We start from the raw sequence: 21531 nt of genomic DNA on the forward strand, positions 1-21531 counted from the left end.
TGTTTATGGGAAAGTGTTTTGAAACAAGGTAATAAAAAATGGCATTTACTACGGAGTACTCTGGGGACATATCTAGCTGCACTGTGTATTGTGTTTCGGTACAAAGGAGCAGATAAGAAGCATTTTATGGCTTTATTGTGCTACTGAACAGAAAGGTGTCTCTTTTTATCTCTATGATTTTTAAAAGTTAAACTATTCCACGTGTCTTCAATGGTAATTCAAGTAATCATAGTTTTCTGTATTCCTTCTTCCTCTGCCCAACTGCTACGACTCACCAATTCCTCAACATGATAATGAACTCTGTCAACCATTAGGACATTAGGTCGTGTGTTGTCAAAGGAGTATAAATGTGTCTTGACTTAATAATAGGTATGTTGTTCCATTTCCAGTAATTTGATGGGCCATGTTATTGGGACTAAACTTCCTACAGAAAATAATTAAAAAGTGTTTAACATGACAAATAGGGGAAAAAAATCAGTGAGAATATAGAAGATTTGAACAACATGATCAACAAACTTGACGTGATAGATATATGTAGACAGTGTACCCAATAACTGCAGAGGACACATTCTTTTGGAGCACACATGGGACATTTAAAAAATGCACCACGTACTCTGCTGTAAAGCAAGTTCCGATATATTGCAAAAAACTACTAGGCGTGTACTCTTATCACAATGAAATTGAGCTAGAAATCCACTTTTCTTAAAACTTCATATGTTTGAAAATTAGGAAACATATTGTTTCTAAAAAGTCACTTTTTTTAATGTACTAGACAAACTCTCTGATTTTAAAAGAATCCAAGAGTGGGTTCTTTGATTAGTTAAATACACATTTGTTGGGTGACTACTCTTTGTCAAGTGGTGAACTAAAGATGAGTAAGACAAGGCCCCTCCCCTCAAGGAACAGACTTGCGGATAAGTAATTGCTCTCCAATGCGGTTTTTCTCTATGTCAGGCACCATGCTAAATGCTGTGGAAATCTGTAGGACGCTAACATAGCTCAGTGGGAAGGGCGAACACCTTTTAATGTGTCTGGAAGAATACACAGAGGATATTCCTCTCTACGTAGTTAATGGAAGACTGAAGTTTAAGAGTTCTCTGGGCCGGGCGCGGTGGCTCACACCTGTAATCCTAGCACTCTGGGAGGCCGAGGTGGGTGGATCGCTTGAGGTCAGGAGTTCCAGACCAGCCTGAGCAAGAGCGAGACCCATCTCTACTAAAAAAAAAAAAAAAAAAATAGAAACAAATTATCTGGCCAACTAAAATATATATAGAAAAAATTAGCCGGGCATGGTGGCGCATGCCTGTAGTCCCAGCTACTCGGGAGGCTGAGGCAGTAGGATCGCTTAAGCCCAGGAGTTTGAGGTTGCTGTGAGCTAGGCTGACGCCACGGCACTCACTCTAGCCAGGGCAACAAAGTGAGACTCTGTCTCAAGAAAAAAAAAAAAAAAAAAAAGAGTTCTCTGAGTTGACAAGGGGGAGGGGAGGGGTGGCAAGGGTACAAAGATGTTGCAGCGCATGGAACATGACAATGAGCTCTGCCAGCCTCTAGGACATCAGGAAGTGTGTTGGCAAAAGGGACATAGCAAAGGGTGGAAGGAAGGAGGGACTTGTGAGGGATGCGGCTGGAGAGATGGGCAGAAGCCAGGTCTTGGGGGGTCTTGTGGCCATATGAAAGAATCTGGACTCTACCCTGAAGGGCCACAGGAGAAACACTGAAAGGTTTGAGCTAGTGAGCGATGTGATCCACTTTTTATTACAGAAAGAACTCTTGAAGGTACATGGAAGATAGACCAGGCAGACTGGAAGCTCTACTAAAGAGAAGTGGTGTTAAAATTATTTAACAGTGGGGCATTGGCCAGAGAGAAGAGAGCAAGGCCAAGTGGCTGCAGCCTGGAGGCCCCCTGCTGAGCCAGGTGTTACCCTTTCCGTTGCTGGGTCATGGACAGATCCAACACTCAAAGGATCTGGGCAATAACCATAATGTGCACGCTTCAGTATTCCAGCCATGGCACAGTCATACCAGCTGTGTGTCATGCCAACTGTGTGTCTGCCCTAGGAGGGTGACCCAGACAAGGCATGACTACAGCCTCAACCACAGAGATGGAGAGAAAAGAACAAGCTTGGGAGAAATACAGAAAATATAATAGAATTGCATTTCTCAGTGATTGACTAGACATAGGGAGGAAGGAGAGTAGAGGTTGACTCCACATTTCTGGTTTGGAAAGCTATGAGGAAGGTTAAGTGTCACCACCTGAGCTGGAGTCTTTTGGGAAGCATCTGGTGGCAGTAAACTTCAGGAACTTAGGATGATTCGAAGGACATGTTCTTGGTGGGGACAAATTGGCTCCAAGTAGGCAAGATCTGACTGTAAGGCTAATGGACTGGTCTTCTCCAGAGTCATATTTCCATTCCCTGTACTCGGCGGGAGGGTGTGACATCCCCTTGTTTAAGGCACAAGGACCAGAATTTAGAGCTCCCAGATCATTGTGGTTGCATGCATTTCCCACTCATGAAAATGTGATTTCTTTGATATAAATGACGAAACTCTAAGGTCATTTTGGGCCTGAGTCATGAGCTAAGCAGCTGTTTGTCTTGTCAAGTGTTAAATGATTTGTTCTGGATCAGAGGTTATGAGGCAAGAAACAGGGCTAGAAAAAAAGAGCAGGTGAGAGAGGTCAATAGTTAGCAGAGGTGTACAAGTGTGACCTTTGGGCGTCAGCAACAAAGAGCACTTCTGCTGACCTCTGCTGTCGCAAAGCTGGAGCTGTTACAGCTAGCTCTTGTCCCCCTCCCCTCCCTGGGAGGAAAATCTTTCCCCTGACAATCGGTTCCGTTAGAATCTTTGTACTGTATCACAGAAATCTTCTGGGAATGAACAGAAAGTTTTTGTTGATCATGAGCAAGATCTTGCTGAGGCCATGTGCAAACAGCAAAAGGAAAACTTGATCTGGAAGATAATGAGGACCATGAAGTTGGTTAGAACACTGGGGGTTCTAATGTTATTATTAAGACTACTTTAGAGACAGGTACTTTGAAAGCAGATTGACTGCATTGCTAACACGTGGAATAGCACCATTATTTTGCTACAAGTCCTCTACCAACTTGTGGACACTTTACAAGTTTACAAGGTATTTTGTTTTGTTTTTTATTTTGAAAGTATCTGTTTCTTGCTGTGGATCTGTACTCAAGAGAGAACTTCGTATGGCCTCATCCGATCAAAGAACAAGACCTTGGAATCAGAGGGAACCTTGGCTCTGGAATGAACTTGAAAGTCTAGTATTGCATGCTCACTTCGGCAGCACATATACTAAAATACAGATTTTCTGGAATGATACAGAGGAGATTAGCATGGCCCCTGTACAAGGATGACACACCAATTCATGAAACATTCCATATTTAAAAAAAAAAAAAGAAAAAGTAAAGTCTAGTATTCCAACTTTCTACCTAATGTAAGAATTCCCAATATTTTGTTTGCTTTTCAGCCACCTAAGACTGTACCTGTTCACAGAGTGAACATAATTAGTTTGTTATTCATCCATGGCATCAGCTAATATACGCATTTATATATAAATATAAATCTTTATGTGTAAACAGAAATCTGTATGTTTCATTTAAATAAATTTGTGAATAAAATAGAAAAGGAAGGTTAATATGTACCTATATATGCTATAAGATAATATGTATACACACAATACATCTAATGAGCAGACTTTTATAATAAAAAGCTTGCATTTATAATAAAAAGCTTCAGTTGTATATGGCCAAAATTTGACTATCCTGTAGATTCTTGTAGTATAAATTTGCATAAAAATCTTTGATAAAATTTTGATTGACCTGTATTATCATAACATTAATACTATATTATTGTCTGTCTACAAAAGAAAATCCCAGGCCAGGTGTGGTGGCTCACACCTGTAATCCTAGCACTTAGGGAGGCTGAGGCAGGAGGATCACTTGAGCCCAGGATTTTGAGGCTGCAGTGAGCTATGATCACACCATTGTACTCCAGCCTGGGTGACAGAGTGAAACCTTGTCTCTAAAAAAGAGACAAAAAAATCCCAAAAGACCTTTGTTTAAAATACAGACACACATGCATAACATGCACGTTTTATGATACCAGCTTTTTTCATAACCTCAGACTCATTGTCACCCTCAGGGGAACTTGGGAAGTGCCATGCTTGAGTCAATCTTACATGCTGGCACCAGAAACCCTTTCTGGAAAGTTCATCTCATTCTCTCTTCACATATTTGGAGCATTCACAGAAGATATTCCAGAATAAATAACCCTAACAAATAAGCCCATGAATTTGTGACTTTCAAAGGCCACCGGGAAATATGCTTCTTCGAAAGCATGGTTAGGATCACAAGTCAAATGCAGGCAGCAGGGGCATAATGTGACTTCCTTGCGCCGTTGGCCTCTTGCTCTGTGCATTCCGAAAGGCAAGACCAGAGCTTAGAAACAGAAATAGTGAAACAGGCGGGAAAGGTTGGCTGGTTGCTTGGGCCGGCTCTTAGAGACAGATGCCGGTTGGAGTTAGTTGGAATTTAACCCCTGGACTCTCTCCCTGGGACGTATAATTGGCTTGCACTTCCTGAAGGCACGATTATGTGCTACAGGCAGATCCCTGCCAATTATTTTGATCACGATTGCTTTGTGCAGTGCTGTTGGCAATAATGCTCACATGATTGCAGCCCAAGGAGAGCTGGCCTCTGCCCCAAGAGTCCCAGATTAGAATATGACTGGGTGATAGGTCAAAAGGTTAAAGGTCTGTGAATACTGTTCTCTTTCCCACCCAGAGACACTAGGGTAGTCTCTGGCACTTTCTCACTGATATCCACAAATGAGCATTGTATTGTCAATGTTTAGATTTGTCACAATCAGAATTAACAACAACAGTTGAGTTCAGAAAAATGTATAAATACTGAATAGTGACACAGTCATGATTCCAATTTCCTTCTCTCCTCTCCCATCAATGCCTCTGTCTCGGAGACATTAAAGGCTTGTGTCTCTTTGAAAAGCTTTCTTTTTTCCTTGTTGAGTGAAAAGTAATAGATGATGCAAAATTCAAACATTAAATAAAGAGTATCAAAAGGGAAAGTACCCAGGAGCTCCCACCTCCTACCCTGAGTAAGCATTTTAAACAATTCAGTGCACTTTCTTCCCACTTGTTTTCTAGATCTGATATGGTTTATGTGTATATAAAAAGGAAATCACTATTATTTGCACTGTTTTAAAAAGAGCTTTTTTTTCACTGAGCAATGTAATTTGGACGTTTTCCATGTCAATTTAGAAAGGTCTGCCTCATTCTTTTCCAATAGTTCTATGATTCATACCTATACCTTAGTTTATTTAACTATCTCCCCTTCACACACACCTCCCTGCCTTTTTTTTTTCTTTACAAATTGAGACGGAGATAAAAAATCTCCATAATTATCAGCAACAGGTACTACGAGCTGATCTGGTGAAGTCTTGTGGAGTCACAGATGGTACTAGATGCAAGACAACCTGAGTTTCTGGCCAAGGAGTAATGTTTCAGGCTGATGATACAGTATTTATATTTTAAACCTGTGACATGCTGAAGGGATGAAATTTTATTTCTAGAGAAATAAAAACAGAAATTCATCTGATCATTGTTTCCCCTCTAACCACTTGAGAAATTGGATTTTGAGCCACTTTTCCAAAGAGAATTTTCATTGGCCAGGTGCCTTGTGAGTGAAGACCACAGACAAATCAATATAGGTGATTTACTTCTTGGCTATTGAAAATTGATCTCACGTGTGACATTTAAGGTTACCTTTTAGAACTTTTGGATTTGTGTCTTCCACCTAAAGGTTGCCTTCTTACCAAAGACTGTTTCATTGATAAGATCACATAACTGACAATCAAATATAGATCAGCAAAGTAGGTGCCAAGTCCCCAGAGCATCGGGGAGGAGCCCAGAAACGAACATGAAAACCAGCATTCTTCTATGTGTATCCCACACTTCTGCCTTGGCACCTTTTAGACAGTCAGACAACTAGAGGAAGCTGGTTTCTGCAGTCACAGAGCACATCAGCTTGAGGCTGTAAATGGCCTTGATTCTTATGCAAGACACATAACACTCTTATTAGCGCCACGCTGATTAGTGCTGTGCCCAAACTGCTTTCTGTACTACCCTAATTGAGGTCTTTCCTTGCATGGAATTTACATTATCTGTAGATAAATCCCACAGTATGACATTTTAATAAGTATTTTAACAAAGTCCAAAGGACAATTAGAACCATCACCCACACAAGAAGTATTTTTTTAAGACAAAAAAGGTGTGGTGCCAACAAAAAGGGTTCATTTAAAAGAATCCATTTTACTAACTGCAGACGAGTATCCCAAAACATCAACCCACTTTCCCAGTTGAATGGGGCTTGGTTTCACAATCCCGTTCTTCACTCCATGTTGCTCTCTCTCCACGTTCTGATGTTTGCGGTGTAGGCTTTGTGTAGCTCTCAAATTCACATTTAAGCCATCTTGAAATGGAGCTCAGGAGGAGGCCTGAGAATTCATGGCTGGGTAGTGATGGTGGTCAGTGTTTCACCCTTTCATTTTTTGACCTATTTCTAATGCAGAGAATAATATTTTAGTGTCCCAAAGCAGGGTCATTTCTCAAGATCCTCATGGTGTCTGTCTCACACTCAAGCCACAAGACATCACTCATGCATCGTTGGCCCCCAGTCCCCTGGGCCATCGTCATAAGAGGGGAGGAGCACCCAGGACCCTTGCCAGGACTCTCTCCCAGTTAGGTGGCTGCACTGTGCTAGGAGAGGGATGATCAGTCCTGGCTGATCTGTAATTCCTAAGTACTCATTGGAATTCTCTCTCTAATGTTGACATTTGAAATTTAAGAACATGCTCTTTTTGTTCATAGGCCCAAATCAGAAAAGACATTTGGGGAGAACTCGTGTGAGGAGACTGCTTGGGACAGGAAGCTCCACCTCTGTTATACTCCCAGTGCCCTTTCTGCAGAACTGTCCTAGCACGGGTCACATTGTTTATCGTGTCTGTTAACAAATTGGCCTTCTCCGCTGGACTCTGACCTACCTCCTTGAGGGCAGGGAATCAATCTTACTAGTCTCCATATCACAGCATTCTGACCAGCACATACTGGCACTCGATAAAACATGAATGAAAAAACAAAGAGTAAATAATGATATCATTAGGCATTAAGGAAATGCAAATTAAAATCACGAGATACCAATGGATACCTATTATAATGGCTAAAATTTAAGGAAAAAAAGCTGACAAAATGGTGGGAAGGCTGTGAAACAGCTAGAACTCTCCTACCCTACTGGGGGGAATGTGGAATGCGTACAGCCTCTGGAAAATTGTTGGGCAGTTTTTTATAAAGCTCAACATAAACTTACCATATGACTCAACTATTCTCTCCTACATATTCACTCAAGAGAAAAGGAAAACTTTGGGGGTACACATCCTATATGAAACGGTTATAGCAGCTTCATTCATAATCACCCCAAACTGGAAACAATTCAACTGTCCTTCAACTGCTGAGTGGTTAAACGGTGATATAGTCACATAATGGACTACTATGCAGCAGTTAAAAAGAAAAACTACTGATATATGCAACAATTTGCACAAATCTCAACTGTATTATGCTAAGTGTGAGAACCAGATTCAAAAAGATACATACAGTGTGATCCCATTTACATGATATTCTAGAAAAGACAAAACTATAGTGACAGAGATCAGTGGGTGCCAGGGGTTGGGGATGGAGGAGGGGTTGACTCCAAAGGGGCAACACAAGGGCATGTTTTGAGGTGATGGAGCTATTCTGTGTCCTGATTATTATGGTAGTTACATGCCTCTGTATATGTGTCAAACTCATAGAACTATATCACTAAAAATAAATTTTACTGTATGTAAGTTACAGATTCAATTTGAAAAAGTGAATCAATGTGTTTTGCTGTTTAGTGTAGATTCAGAAAAAAATTGAAAGAAAACCAGGGCTTGGTAGCCTGCAGTGAATTTTTGCACATGCTCATGTATACGCTCATTGAATATGTGTTCATTCCGCAAACATTTAAAGAGCACGTCTGTGGACCGGGACTTGCTATCGGCACTGGAGAGGTCCTGATGAGGGAGAAAAGCAGGGTTCCTGCTCTCTTGATGGGGAGAGGGACCGATAATAAGTATGTAAACAAGAAGTGAGTCTGACCACTGTAGGTAGTAATGAGTGCTGTCGAGACAATGGAGCAGGCCTATGTGACAGAGTGGGATTTGGCCTGTGGGCCTCTCTGAGGAGACAACCTAAGCTGAGTGCCCGAGGGTGTGAAGCAGGCAGCCATACACACACTCAGGCAGGGCAGTCTAGCCTGGGAAAACACCACATGCAAAGACTCCTAGGGGACAACACTAAGGATGAGATATTCTAAAAAACCCTCTCACTTCAAAACTCAGAAAGGCTGGCTAAAATATAATAGCAAATACCCTTTCTAATGCATGGCTGGGCTTCCAGGGGAAAAGGCATAGTCCCTAAGATGGGATAAAGCTCTGTGTTCAGAGGCTAGAAGCAGGTCAGTGGAACTGGCCCCAGCAAGCGTGAGGACCGGCAGAAGAAAATGAGCTCAAGTTCATGAACAGGGAGCAGTTTACACGCCTCAGATGCCGTGGTGAGACATTTGGATTTTATTGTATTGGGAGCTGTGGGAGGCTTTCTAGCAGCAGAGTGAAGTGCCCTTATTGACATTTTAAAAGAATAACTCTGGCTGCTGTAGGGAGAGTGGACAGCGGAGGACCAAGAGAGGCAGTTAGCAGCTGTTGCTGAAGGTTGGGGGGAGGAACCTGGGGTGCTGTGGAGAAGGGGAGAAGTGGGTGGCTTTGAGATCCGCTTGAGAGAGGGAACTTGCTGATGGGTTGAACGTTGGGGGTTGTGGGGAAAAAAGAAATCCAGGGTGAGGTCTTGGTTTTTGACGTGTATACGTGGCGGCTGGCAGTGCTGCAACAGGGGAGGCTGAGGAAGAAACAAGAGTTTTCTTTGGTGGTATGTCGGGAAATCTGAAGTTCGGTTTTGGACACAGTAACTTTGAGATGCCCACTAGACATCTCTGTGAAGTTGTGAGTAGGCAGGCTGAGGTCTGTTTCTAGAGCTTGGGGAAGAGAACAGGATATATTTCTGAGACAGTGGCATGTGGATGAGTCCAGCTGGGAAGATCCTATGGACAGAGAAGATGGCTAAGATTTGGGGTTTGCCAACTTTGGGGGGCCAGTCAGAGGAGCCAGTTAAGGAAACTGAAGAAAAGCCAGTGAGGCAGGAGAGACACTACTAGCACGAGTAGTGATGAGGAAGCCAAGGAAAAACGTTTTCCAAAAAGAAGGAAATGGACAACTATGCAAAACGACTTAGAGAGTTTGAGGAAGAGGAAAACAGAAGTGACCATTAAATTTGACAAGACTGGTGACCTTGGTTAGCACAGTTTCTGTGGAATTCTGAGATGGAGCCTGTTTAGGGTGCGGAATATTGGATGAGGAAGCGGAGAAAGTTGCTATAGACCGTTCTTTGGAGGCGTTGCTGTGAAGGGGGACAGAGGAGCAGCAGTGCAGCTGGAGGGGCATGTGGGGCCCAGGGAGGGCTTTTGCTTAGACCTAGATGCGCTGATGAAATGATCCATCAGCTGCAGTGGGAGAACAGGGTGGTGAGGCTTGGAGAGGAGGGATAGGTACTCACAGGAGTTCTGTCCTTGAGAGAAAGAGAAGGATGAGCTCCAGAGCCCACGTGAACAGGTGGCCTTAGATAGGTGATGGACAGTTCATCCGTTGTAACCCGAGGGACAGCAGAGAGATGAGACAGGTGCAGGTGGGTGGGTGGATTCAGGAGAAGAAGATGAGATGTATGTACTTCTCTCTGTTTATTTTCTCCAAGAAACAGGAAGTGAGGTCGAGTGCAAGGAGTGGGGCTGGCCGCTGGAGATTTGAAGAGAAATGGACGAATGGTATAAAATAGTTTTGGAAACTGAGAGAGCGTATTTCAAATAAATGGGGAGAGAAATGGGTGGACAACAAACCCGTTATACACATACACACGCACATGTACACACATATACACATGCACACCAAGAAAGGGACAAGAAGTCAGACTTCACAGCTAATGAAGTAGAAAGGGACCTGAACAGCAGCAAATAGGCTAAGCTTCAGCTACTGGACGAAAGAATCTACACGAAAGAAACTGCATGATAAACTGAGCAGAGCTGGACTCTGGACCAGGCAGTTCCCGTCTGGGTCTAGCTGTGGTCAAATTTCCTCAGTAGGCTGAGAACTGCCCACCTGGAATCACATTGCAGTCAGTCTCTCCAACCACTGAGTGATGTTCCAGAGCAATTAGAGGGAAGGGCACAACATCCCTAAACCAGATGCCAGGAGGGAGCCTGCAGTCCTCCGAGAGGCATCTGGAAAAGTCCGAGCAAAAACGCAGAGCCTGAAGTTTCACAAAGAAGGCTGATTCTCCAACTTCACTGCTGTCGGTCAAGGTAGCAGTAGAGCTGTCACTATAAAGAGAAGTATATTGGTTCCTGTTGCTGCTGTAACAAATCACCACAAATGCACTGGCTTTAAACAACACAAATTTACTATCTTACACTTCTGGAGGTCAGAGCGTAAGTGGGTCACCAGGCCTCCTGGAGGCTCTAGGAGAGAATATGTGTCCTTGTCTTTTCCAGCTTCTACAAGCCACCTGCACTCCTTGGCTTGCTGCCCCTTCCTGTGTCTTCAAATCTCTCTCCAAGGTGACCTCCACTTCCCTCATCACATTCCTCTTTTCTCACTCTGACTCTCCCGTCCCCAAGCCCCTTTCCTCATAAAGACACTTGTATTTACATTGGGCCCAGCCTTGCCGTACAGGGGTAATCTCTTTACTCGCAAGATCTTTAACTTAAAAACATCTGAAAAGTCCTTTTTCATGTAAGGTGACTGATTCACAGGTTCTGAGATTAGGATGAGCACATATTTTGAGAGGAGGGAGCATTATTCTGTCTACCACAAGAAGCTTCCTGCTCTCTGCACCGTGATGACTTTCTGCTTGGTTAAATCACTTCCCCCTGTTTTTCTTTGAAAGCTTTACCTTCTGAACTAACTGGTTTGAACAGTGACAGTGGAGACCCTCCCCCTCTTGTCTTCACTCCTTCCTCCTGTACTTTATGGAATGTGCTGTAGCCTGAAATTTAAAACATTGCATTTGCTTAACTCAGCCACCTAAAGTTTTTAGTTTCCTTCCAATGCCTAAAATGATAGGATTGTAGAGGTTTTTAAAAAGAAGTTCTTTATATGAAGCTCTAAGATCAAATATGACATGAATAAGTTATGTTTGCTCTGTTCCATCATAGAATTTCTTCTGCATTTTGGATATGTGAGACTTTGGAACTCCTGCTACATAAAACATTGACAGCCATCATGCTCCCTAAAGTTTATGATATAATTAATTTAGCAACCCACATAATCTTCTTATATTAAAGTCTCAGAAAAATATTATTAACCTAACACTAATATAGCATGTCATTGACATTTACATTGTTTGTCAACAAATTCAGTGTTTAAGAGTGAGTGAGGCTGGGTGTGATGGCTCATGCCTATAATCCTAGCACTCTGGGAGGCTGAGACAGGAGGATCACTTGAGGTCAGGAGTTCGAGACCAGCCTGAGCAAGAGGGCGTAGTGGCACACACCTGTAGTCCCAGTTAGTCAGGAGGATCGCTTGAGCCCAGGAGTTTGAGGTTGTAATGAGCTAGGAAGACAACACTGCACTCTAGCCAGTATGACAGAAAGACTCTGTCTCAAAAAAAAAAAAAATAAGTAAAGAATGAGCGATTGTGCGTACACGTGAGGCTGTGTGTTGGTGTAAGGTTCTGTGTCAAATCCTGGTGGGGAAGACTCTGATATGTAACTTCAGCTGTGTGGCCTTGTGCAAGTTATATCACCTTCAGAATCTCACTTGACTCCTCGGTAAATAATGAATAATTATACAACTCTCCTGGGGCAAGATGTAGACTACCCGACTTTTGTTCACAAAAATACCAAGCGTTGCTGTAAATTAAAATTTCACCTCACATAATTCATCTATGCCTCTATAAATCTCCTCTCTGTTTTCAATTAGATTTGATATGCCTCATTATTTCTCATTTAGCACCATATTTGAATTTTGCTTTTCTCCATTTTTATATTCATCCTAATATTGGCTTGCTTTTAATTCTTGAAGGGATTTCTGTTTGTATCCTATTGTACTTATTTTTATGTTATAATAAAAATCCATATTTTTATAATTAGAAATTAAAATCCTGATGGTCTGCATGACGTGTGGACGAGGAGATATATAACTGCCAATTCCTAACAACTATATTGTCAGGGTGCCGGCAGGAAACTGATGACACCCTCAGAAAAGGGCTATGGAAAAGAGTTTAAGGAAGGGACTATTTATGAAGATCTGGGAACTGTTAAGAGAAACCAGTAAGGAAGGATACAGCACCTTGGAGCCGCCAGTGCCTCAAAGAGCAGCAGGAAAGAGGTGGTCAGAACCTGGCAAGAGCTGTGGCTGTAGGAGGAGGCCCAGGAGACGAGAGCGCCCACTGCCACACCTCCACCCAGCCAGGGGAAGCTAGAAGGGAAGCAAGGAAAATAAATATCCTGTCCCTCTCCCACCCTCTATTCTCTGGCCTGGCTTCCTTTGTTCAAAACTAGCTGAAAGCAGTGGGCAATGGAGCCAGTTGGTGCAGTCCTTAGAGGGTCATTTCCTGGCATGCTGCGGGGTAGAAAAAAGTGGAGAGTGATCTGGAAAAGCGAGCAGAAGATACCCAGCACAGAACAGTGGTCTACTGGAAAAAGCATTATCCCAAACTAATCTTGGCCTTTGGGATTTGGTTGTATGCATGTACATGTTCCTGCATGCTTAGGCCCTGCCCCCTTTGGTTCCAGGTACCTTTGTTCTCAGCACTGCCACGGGTGGTCTTATGACCATGAGCTGGTCACTGTGGCTGATGCTTGGATCAGCTCATTTCTCCATGGACAGTAAGACTTAGCTAATCAACCCACAGGGCAGACACCCACAGTGATTTTTCCAGTGGGCAGTCTGGGAGTAGCTCTTCCTCACTCTTCCACTCCTACGTTTCCAGGGTGGAGCTTCAGCATGGGGTCGGCCTACCAGTTTCACAGTTGGCGTGTGTTTGTCATCGTGTGTGCGCTGCCCTGCGTCTGCTCCGTGGTGGCCCTCACATTCATGCCTGAAAGCCCACGGTTCTTGCTGGAGGTAACGCGTGCTATTATAAATACCCAAGTAGCCCACATACATTGGAAAGAGTTCCTTGTTAATAACAGGAAAGTATGTTTGCCCCTTTGGGAGGTATGCTTCTCCTCCTCCCTACTATGGAACTCTGGAGGGTTTGGTTTCATGGGGTATGCTTTGAACAACCAGCATGTCAAAACATTGCCTCATGGCCAGAAAACATTCATATTCCACCTTAAGCAAATAACTTTTTGCTCAATGAAGAGAATATGGCTTATCGTTTTAAAAATGGAATTTTACTATCTGAAGGCACATTCTTGAACTGCTAATGTATTCAGTGATATCCAAATAGTCTGTCTGTTCCAGTGGAACGTACCTAAACACATTTGCACAATTATGCCTCATTTGATCTGATAATACAAGATGGCTATTGGAAAATCAGGGAGGGTAAGTGTGTCACTCCTAGACCTTCACTGTCTCCTCCCATTTCTTAGGTTGGAAAACATGATGAAGCGTGGATGATTCTGAAGCTGATTCACGACACGAACATGAGAGCACGAGGCCAGCCTGAGAAGGTCTTCACGGTGAGTCTGCTCCTCAGAGAATCCACAATGCCAGGGCTCGGGACATGTGACATTCTGTCAAGGACAAGATTGTAAATATTTTAGGCTTTGCAAGCCATATAGTCTGTCACAACTACTCAACTCTGCCATTGTAGTGAAAAATCAGCCGTAGCCAATATGTAAACAAATGAGTGTGGCTGTGTTTCAATAAAACTTTATTGACAGAGATAGGCAGAGGGCTGTTTGGGGCCCATAGATTGCCAGCCCCCTGCCTATGCCTGTCTAGGACCCCAGAGCTCTATGGTTCTTCAAATGATAACACCAACCCAAGAGATGGGTTAGGTGGAAAGACTACATTTTCTTCTCAGACGTATTGTCTGATTCCCAGGCTCAGAACCTGAGGGCGGGAGGCCTTTGGTTGTCGGGACCACCAGGCGAGTCTCCTTGACTTGCTATTAGAGGGGATCTGGCCTCTGTGGGTCCATCTCCTCTGCTCGGCCAGGTCACTGCGCTTGCCCCAGCCACCCACCTGAAACTTGTTTCCACGTGCTGCTCAGCCAAGGAGCTGAGAGCACCCTAGGGTTTCCTGGGTAAAGCAAATATCTCTGGGTTCAAAACCCAGCTCTAGCACTTACTTGCTGTGTGACCTGAGCAAGGAGCAGCAAGGTTCTGAGCTTCGGTTTCCTTGTCTATAATTAGAATAACGCCTAACTGATAGAGTTGTCAGGAGGTCAAATGAGATCATGTATGTAAAGGAAATAGCAAGAACATTCAAGGGTATTCTTACAAAAATATGAGCTAGAGGATACTTTTGAAAAATTTAAAAATAACTAAAATTAGAGATTAGATATACTTTTCAAAAACTTTGAACACAGGAAAAAGCAAAAAGAGTAGCTCATTTATAAAAAGATAGGAAATGCATTTTTTTTAATTAGAAGTCTTAAGGCAAGAGTGGAATTATTAGCTTATAATAAATGAAAATAGTATAAACACTCCTATTAAAAGACAAAACGATCAGATTTAGTCAAAACCCCAAATTGACCATATGTATTTTATATATGACAAAGTGACACAAAATCCTTACCCTCATTAGTGGGAATTTTGGTCTCTAGGCTTCCAGGTACATTTTCAAGTGACATCCAACACCCCCAAAGGTGTACACTCAAAGCAGCCCCATAACATTTTCTCTACGTTGTCTGGAATTATCCTTCACAACTCTGAGGCCTTAACAGACCTTGGAATACTTAGTAAAACTGTAAGATTATTTACTGAAAGTAAAAGAAAAAAAAGAAGGAGGAGGAAAAGAAGTCCAGTAATAAACAAATGAAAAAACGAAGAGACCTAAACAGCGTAACAGGTCATAAAACTAATCTCTGGGTTTCCTGACAACCAAGGCAAAAGATAAATTTAATGGATCATGTCGTTTTTGACATAAAGTAAATGGCAGTATAGCTGTTTTTCAGGAAAGGTCAATGTTATCTAGTTGTAATTTGTGGAAAGTTTGTTTATAGGCTATATTATAAAGGATATTGAACAATATAACGGACATTATCTTCAATAACACTTTTTACATAAAGGCAGGTATTTTACACATGGCCATTTCTTAGGTCAATAATTAATCAGAACTTGGTAAAGGAAGGTAGCCATGTGGGAAGCCAGAGGAAGGTAATCTAAGTATGTGGTTTCAATTTGATGTGGCTTGACATGAACACAAGGCATAAAAGAATCAGAGATTTAGCTCCAACATATATATCTCATTTTATTATACATGCACACATGTAGGCACACACATGCATAACACACACCAATTTCACTTTCTACTGGCTTCCTGTTGTTTTCAGGATAAAGACAAAAATTCTCACTTTGGACACCAAAGCCCTGTCCCTGTCTACTTTCCAGTTCCTCTCTGCAGCTACATTCATCTTCCAGCTCCCTAGACTTGGCATTGTACCTAATCTGCCGCACTGCCATCCTGCTGCTGTTTTCTCTGCATGGAATGTTCTTCATACCCTGGTTGCAAAGTTGATTCTCAATGAGGAAAGCTAGTATAAATTAATTTAAATTGGATGCATGAAATTTTTTTTGAAGTAGCAATAGTTTTTAAATCTTTTGATATATGTAGTCATGCAATTAGATTAAAAACATTCTATCTAAAATAGGTTTGGGAGAACATATGGTAACACATAGAAGGAACCTACATAAGATCTTCAATGGCTTATAAATAACGTCAATTATAGTCCTTAACACATGTGAAATAGTTTCTGCTTAAACAGTCCACTGCTATCTTATTTATTCATTTTATTTTTATTTAGGAAATAGATTTTTCAAAATGTAGGGGTAGACTTCAATCTAGGTTCTATCCAAATCATCATAGATTCTTAAATAGCAACCCTTTCTCTGCAGTGTAATGGAGAAATGAAGGTCAGTAATGGCTGTCCTCAATTAAGGGCCTGAAAACCTTGAGTAGCCTCTTATTTTGAGTACTTGTACAATAGAGGAAGAATATTTTTAAGATAAAGGGCCATAAAGCTGGAGAAATCTTGAGACATCATCTGGATACTCATCACTTAACCGCTCTCAGCCAGATGATGATAAAACCTTTTATCTAACAAAGACCTTCTGAGAAGGCGTCTCTGTAGGGCCTCTTTGCCCTGCTTACCTGCCTTTTCTTCTAGAAGGATTGAGTTACCAGGTCCACTCATGGTTGTCTGTGTTAATGTTATTGTACTAACATTAGAGGAGGATAAGATTGGAACACTCCAAAAGAATGGATAACCTCAAAGTCATTTATATGTGACTTTCAAAGTTATCACATGATTCTACCACAACAAATTTACCTTTTTCCTTGTTATGGCTACAATACAATGAAGTTGCATGCATTCTCCTATGGTCTCCTTTAGAAGCTCTCCTTAGTATGCCCTTACCTTAAATATTGTTGTTTTCCAGGACTCTATTTTCAGCCTACTTCTCTTTTAACTGTGTATACTCCTCTTAGCTGATCTCAGCTACTTCCTGCATTTCTGTCTCCTAATGCGCAAATGTCCTGAGCTCCAGACATGCCCATGTTGAAGGGCTTTGTGGACATCCTTATAGATCCTATAGACCCTTCAAAAACTGTATCTCTAAATCAGAACTTATCACCTTAATAGTCCCCAAGCCTCATCGTTGTCCTAAATTCTATCAGCAGGTACCACTTGCACCACCTAAAATGGGAAACCATCTATTTATTTCTTTCCTTTTACCTCATTACATCCAAAAAATCACTATGTCCTGCTATCCTACCTCCTAAACAACACTCACTATTGCCCCTTACTTTTGATTTTTACTGCCACTGATTTGGTTCAGCCCTCATCACTCACTGCCCTCTGTCCTTGTACTATTCTTCAGGAATCCCAAACTCTTTGTAGTTACCCTGCCAAGAGAAATACAAGAGAAACACTATTTTCTGCCATACCTCTAGACATGTGCACGTGGTATTCCTCCCACTGGGAATGTCCTCCAAGCACTTTACATGCATGGCAAATAACATACTTCTCTATAAGCCTCAGCTTAAATTCTGCAGTTCATGAAGCCTTCTCTTGCACTCCCAGATCAAATAGGATATTCTGAACAGTATTTCTCTCCCACCTCATATAGACCTCCATTAGAGTACTTTCATTTTGTATGGTAATTGCTTGCAGGGTATGATGTTTTATGTTTGCACCCCCCTGGGTACCAATGAATGAATGAACAAAAAACAAACATTGATGAGTGGAGAAGAGGAAGCCTCCCAAAAGTAAGATGTTGAATTAAGAACCCTCCTTTAATGTTAAAAAATTTTTTTTAAATCTGGAGTATTAAAAAATAATCCTACATGGATTATTTTGAGCCAACTGCATTTGGAATTTCCATATTTAACTCAGAAATTACTTCTCTTAAGTAAGACATCTTTGTCTACTTGGCCAGAAGGAAGCTACTACCTACCCGGTATAATATGGAAGATGCCAAGGGTCCCCAAGTCACCTCTGTCAAAAGCTAGCCTTGGTACCTGGCTTCTCACAATAGAATTGCCACTTTGGACGTTGGCAGGATCTCCAGAAAAATCTACTCCTGCCAGGGATTTGATTTGTATCCTGGCAGGAGTAATATATGCACATTCAAATCCCTGGCAGGAGTAATATATGCACATTTCCCTGTCCTCTCTGATTAAACAAAAACAGGTAAATCTTGATTAACAAGGCAAGGTAAGCCAGGTCCACAAAGGAATAATTCTTCCTTTTTTTGTATTTTCAGGATTCACTCTCTGTGTTGAAACCATTGCTTCCCCTGTCTTGTGGATCTTTTCCTTAGTGAAAGGAAGCTAACTTAAGTCATAGATGTAGCTTTTTTACACTGACCCTCCATCTTTTATTTCCCTTATGTGACTGAAAACTTGGTGTTGATGTTTGCAATCGAAACTCATCCATTTAACCGTGCATCAGGGGCACCTGTGGGTCTGTGCTGACCAGCCACTGCGGGTACGGCTGTGGGGAAGGAGGAAAGGGCCATGGTGGTGCTCTAAGGACAAAAGCTTTAAGAACTACCATTAGAGGTCAAATTCATCAAATAAGAAGGTTTCAAAGAAAAGTATATACAGTCACTGTAGTTCAAGCAAAATAATTCTTAATCCAGAAGCTATTCGATCTGGATGTTTTATCTGTTAATACTAATGCGTGTCCTTGCAGTAATGATCAGAGAAGGGCATTTTGGTTTCACATTATTCCATTGCTACTTGCTCTTCTCCCATCTCTCTATCGTATTCCCTCTCAGTCATTCTTTATTTGCTTCTTTTAAGTGCTGTTTGGACCTGTATACTTAGGGAGTGATTATCAATACTGCTTACTTTTTATTGGAGCCATTTTTGCTCCTGTAAAAACAAATTATAAGCCTAAGCTCAGCAACTTCAGAGAAGAGAACTCAGTACTTTGCACTTTGTGGTTCTCTACAGGTAAACAAAATCAAAACCCCTAAACAAATAGATGAGCTGATTGAAATTGAGAGTGACACAGGGACCTGGTACAGGAGGTGTTTTGTTCGGATCCACACGGAACTGTATGGAGTAAGTAACAAGTCCTGCGCTGCATGTCAACTTGTTGCATGTGAGGGTCATCAGAAGAGGGGTTACTGCGCTTTTCCCAGGAGAGAGGCTCTTCCCTGCTGCCCAGGACACTTGACTCCTGGACTGGGACCAGGCACTTGGACCTGCTTTGCATCTGAAGTTACCAATACGTTCCGTCTGTGGGAAAGGGAAGGCGTTAGGCCAGGGGTCCTGGTAGGGATGGGGTGCCTTGAAGTCTTGAGTTACTTTGTCCATTCACCTCCAGGAAGCTGAAAAATGAAAATCCCAGTATTTGGTTTCCTATGGCCTTTAGCTTTCACATTTTAAGTTGAAATGAATTCAACCCAGTGAAAACTCAGCTTTTTTATAATTTGGTAGAAGCGGGGGTGGGGTTGACTAAGTTACTGCGTAAGAAAACTAACTCTCTAATATTTCACAGATTTGGTTGACTTTTATGAGATGTTTCAACTACCCAGTCAAGGAAAATACAATAAAGCTTACAATTGTTTGGTTCACCCTGTCCTTTGGGTAAGTGATATTTAAATTCTTGGCAAGCAAAATTGTTGAATTTTCACGTTGAAACTCCCAGCCATGCTGCCTTCTTTTCTTACACCGCTTGATGCTGTTAACCTGCTAGTGAAGAATTTTCTTTTCAGCTTAGATTTGCTGACAGTTGTGATTTTATAAACCAGTTATTTTATTTATCTTGTCATAAAGCCTGGGTGGCAAAACCAAGAGCGTTTGGAAAGCCTGTTAAGGCCCTGGATGATTTGCCCTGTGACTTCTCCACCATCCTCTCTCGGCCCCAGTCACAGCCTCTCTGTTCTTCTCGAACATTCCAGAACTGTTCCTATCTCAGGCCTTTGTACTGGCCCTCTGCCTGGAACACTTTCCCAGATACCTGCCCTGCGCATTTCCTCACCTCTTCAAGTCTTCCCTCAGATGTCACCTTCTCACCCTCCTTCCCCTACCCCCTTCTCAGCTCTGTTGTTCCCCATAGCACTTTCTACCTCTGAATATGCAAAGGCTTCTTTATTCTATATAGAGAATAGTCTGGCTTCCCTGTCTGGAAACCCCATGAGGACAGGTGTTTAAACTGTCTCGTTCACTGATATGTGTCCCTGGCACATAATAGGAGCTCAATAAACAGTTGTTGCCAAGGGAATAAAACTGCCACATGTGTTCTAGGAAAAGAGGAGGTAGGGAGAAAATGTCAGGGTTTGATGTGCTAATCATTGACGCAGACAGCTTAGAATGTACAACTCTGTTGTTGCCTAATTTTACTGTTTAGAAAAAGGCAACCAGATAATACCCTACACTTTCAGGTCAGTAGGATCCTGGTAGAACCTAACATTTAAGCTGCAAGTTCCATCTCTTAACGGCCCTAAAGTAAAACAGACAAGTGATCAAAGATGACTGTTCTTTCCCAGTGCTGAGTGAGGTGGGACAGGGGGAAAGAAGGAAGCTGGGTCGGGAGACATAGCAGCTCGTTCTCTGGGTGACTCAGTTAGCTATGTGACTTGGGGACATTACTTCATTTTAGCTCCTCATTTCTAAATTAAGAGAGTTGACTTAGAATATGTAAAGTAATTCCCACCCAAATTCTAGAAAATTCATTAATCCCTGAAGGAAGGGAAGGCTGGAAATTAACATATAGTAACTGCCTACTGTGTGCCTTAAGTACCAGGTTAGGTATGAAGTAGACAGAAGTCCTACTGTCAAGGGGTCAAGAATGGTAATTATTATCTGGTTTATTTTGTTTACTTATTCATTATTGACCAGATTTTAAGCCTTATGATTTCTTTACTGCTATATCCCTGGAACCTAAGCAGTGCCTAACATGTAGTGATTGTTTGGTAAATGTTTGCTGAATGAATACAAAAGTAGTTGAAACCCCTCCACATCATGGATGATGGACATTCCAGGGCAATGTGCTTCCCTCGTTATTGCCATTCTAAAGTTTTTCTGCCCCACGTATCTGATGAGGGAGTAATGCCACAGAGATTGCATCCTGAGTCATTTCTTATTCATTGACCACCCTCACACCCCACAGTAATTAATTCGTGATCTGAATCCTGAGGCAGACATGTTTCAGGAATCCTGATGACAATGATGATGATTAAAAATGACTCAGATGTCCTTGGAGCACTCTCTATGTGCTGGGAGCTTTGCATGCCATTTAGTGTGAGCAACCACCCGACAAGGTGGATATGACCATCGCTCTGATATTCAAGATGGGCAACTGAGGTTTAGATAACTGGCCTGAGTTCATGCAGCTGGTAAGTGCCACGACCCGTATTGAAACCCAGCCTGCCTGCCTACAAAGGTGATGCTCATAACTGCTTCTTTCTTTGGGTAGCTAAGTGTCGCTGGGGATAGACGAGTGGTGGTTTTTGAACTTGAGTGCACATCAGAAGAATCACCTGGAAGACTGTACTGCCGGAGCTTTTGATTCATCAGCTCTCAGTGGAGCCTGAGTTTGCATTTCAAACGTCATGGGTGATGCTGATGCTGCTGGTCGAGGGACCCCACTTTGGGAATCACTGCTTTAGAGCAGCCCTGTCCAATAGAAATGTGAACCGCAGATGTCATCTGAAATTTTCTAGTAGTAGCCATGTGAAAAAAAAAAAAAGGAAG

At 42.2% G+C, this 21531-nt stretch overlaps 1 protein-coding gene and 1 non-coding gene across 2 annotated transcripts in view; both read left to right on the plus strand.

Annotated features, from left to right (window-relative positions):
• SV2C (synaptic vesicle glycoprotein 2C) overlaps positions 1-21531 on the plus strand; it is a 148043-nt gene that overhangs the window by 105010 nt on the left and 21502 nt on the right. Inside the window, exons 4-7 of the mRNA XM_045566427.1 lie at positions 13145-13278; positions 13749-13838; positions 18784-18894; positions 19334-19422. Of these exons, the coding sequence (XP_045422383.1) occupies positions 13145-13278; positions 13749-13838; positions 18784-18894; positions 19334-19422 (424 nt within the window). The remainder of the gene's footprint in view (positions 1-13144; positions 13279-13748; positions 13839-18783; positions 18895-19333; positions 19423-21531) is intronic.
• On the plus strand, positions 3294-3402 carry LOC123648705. Its single transcript, XR_006738730.1, has one exon. It is a non-coding gene; the product is annotated as a U6 spliceosomal RNA (small nuclear RNA).

This window comes from Lemur catta, chromosome 12 (genome assembly GCF_020740605.2).
Source record: "Lemur catta isolate mLemCat1 chromosome 12, mLemCat1.pri, whole genome shotgun sequence".
Classification (NCBI taxonomy): domain Eukaryota; kingdom Metazoa; phylum Chordata; class Mammalia; order Primates; family Lemuridae; genus Lemur; species Lemur catta.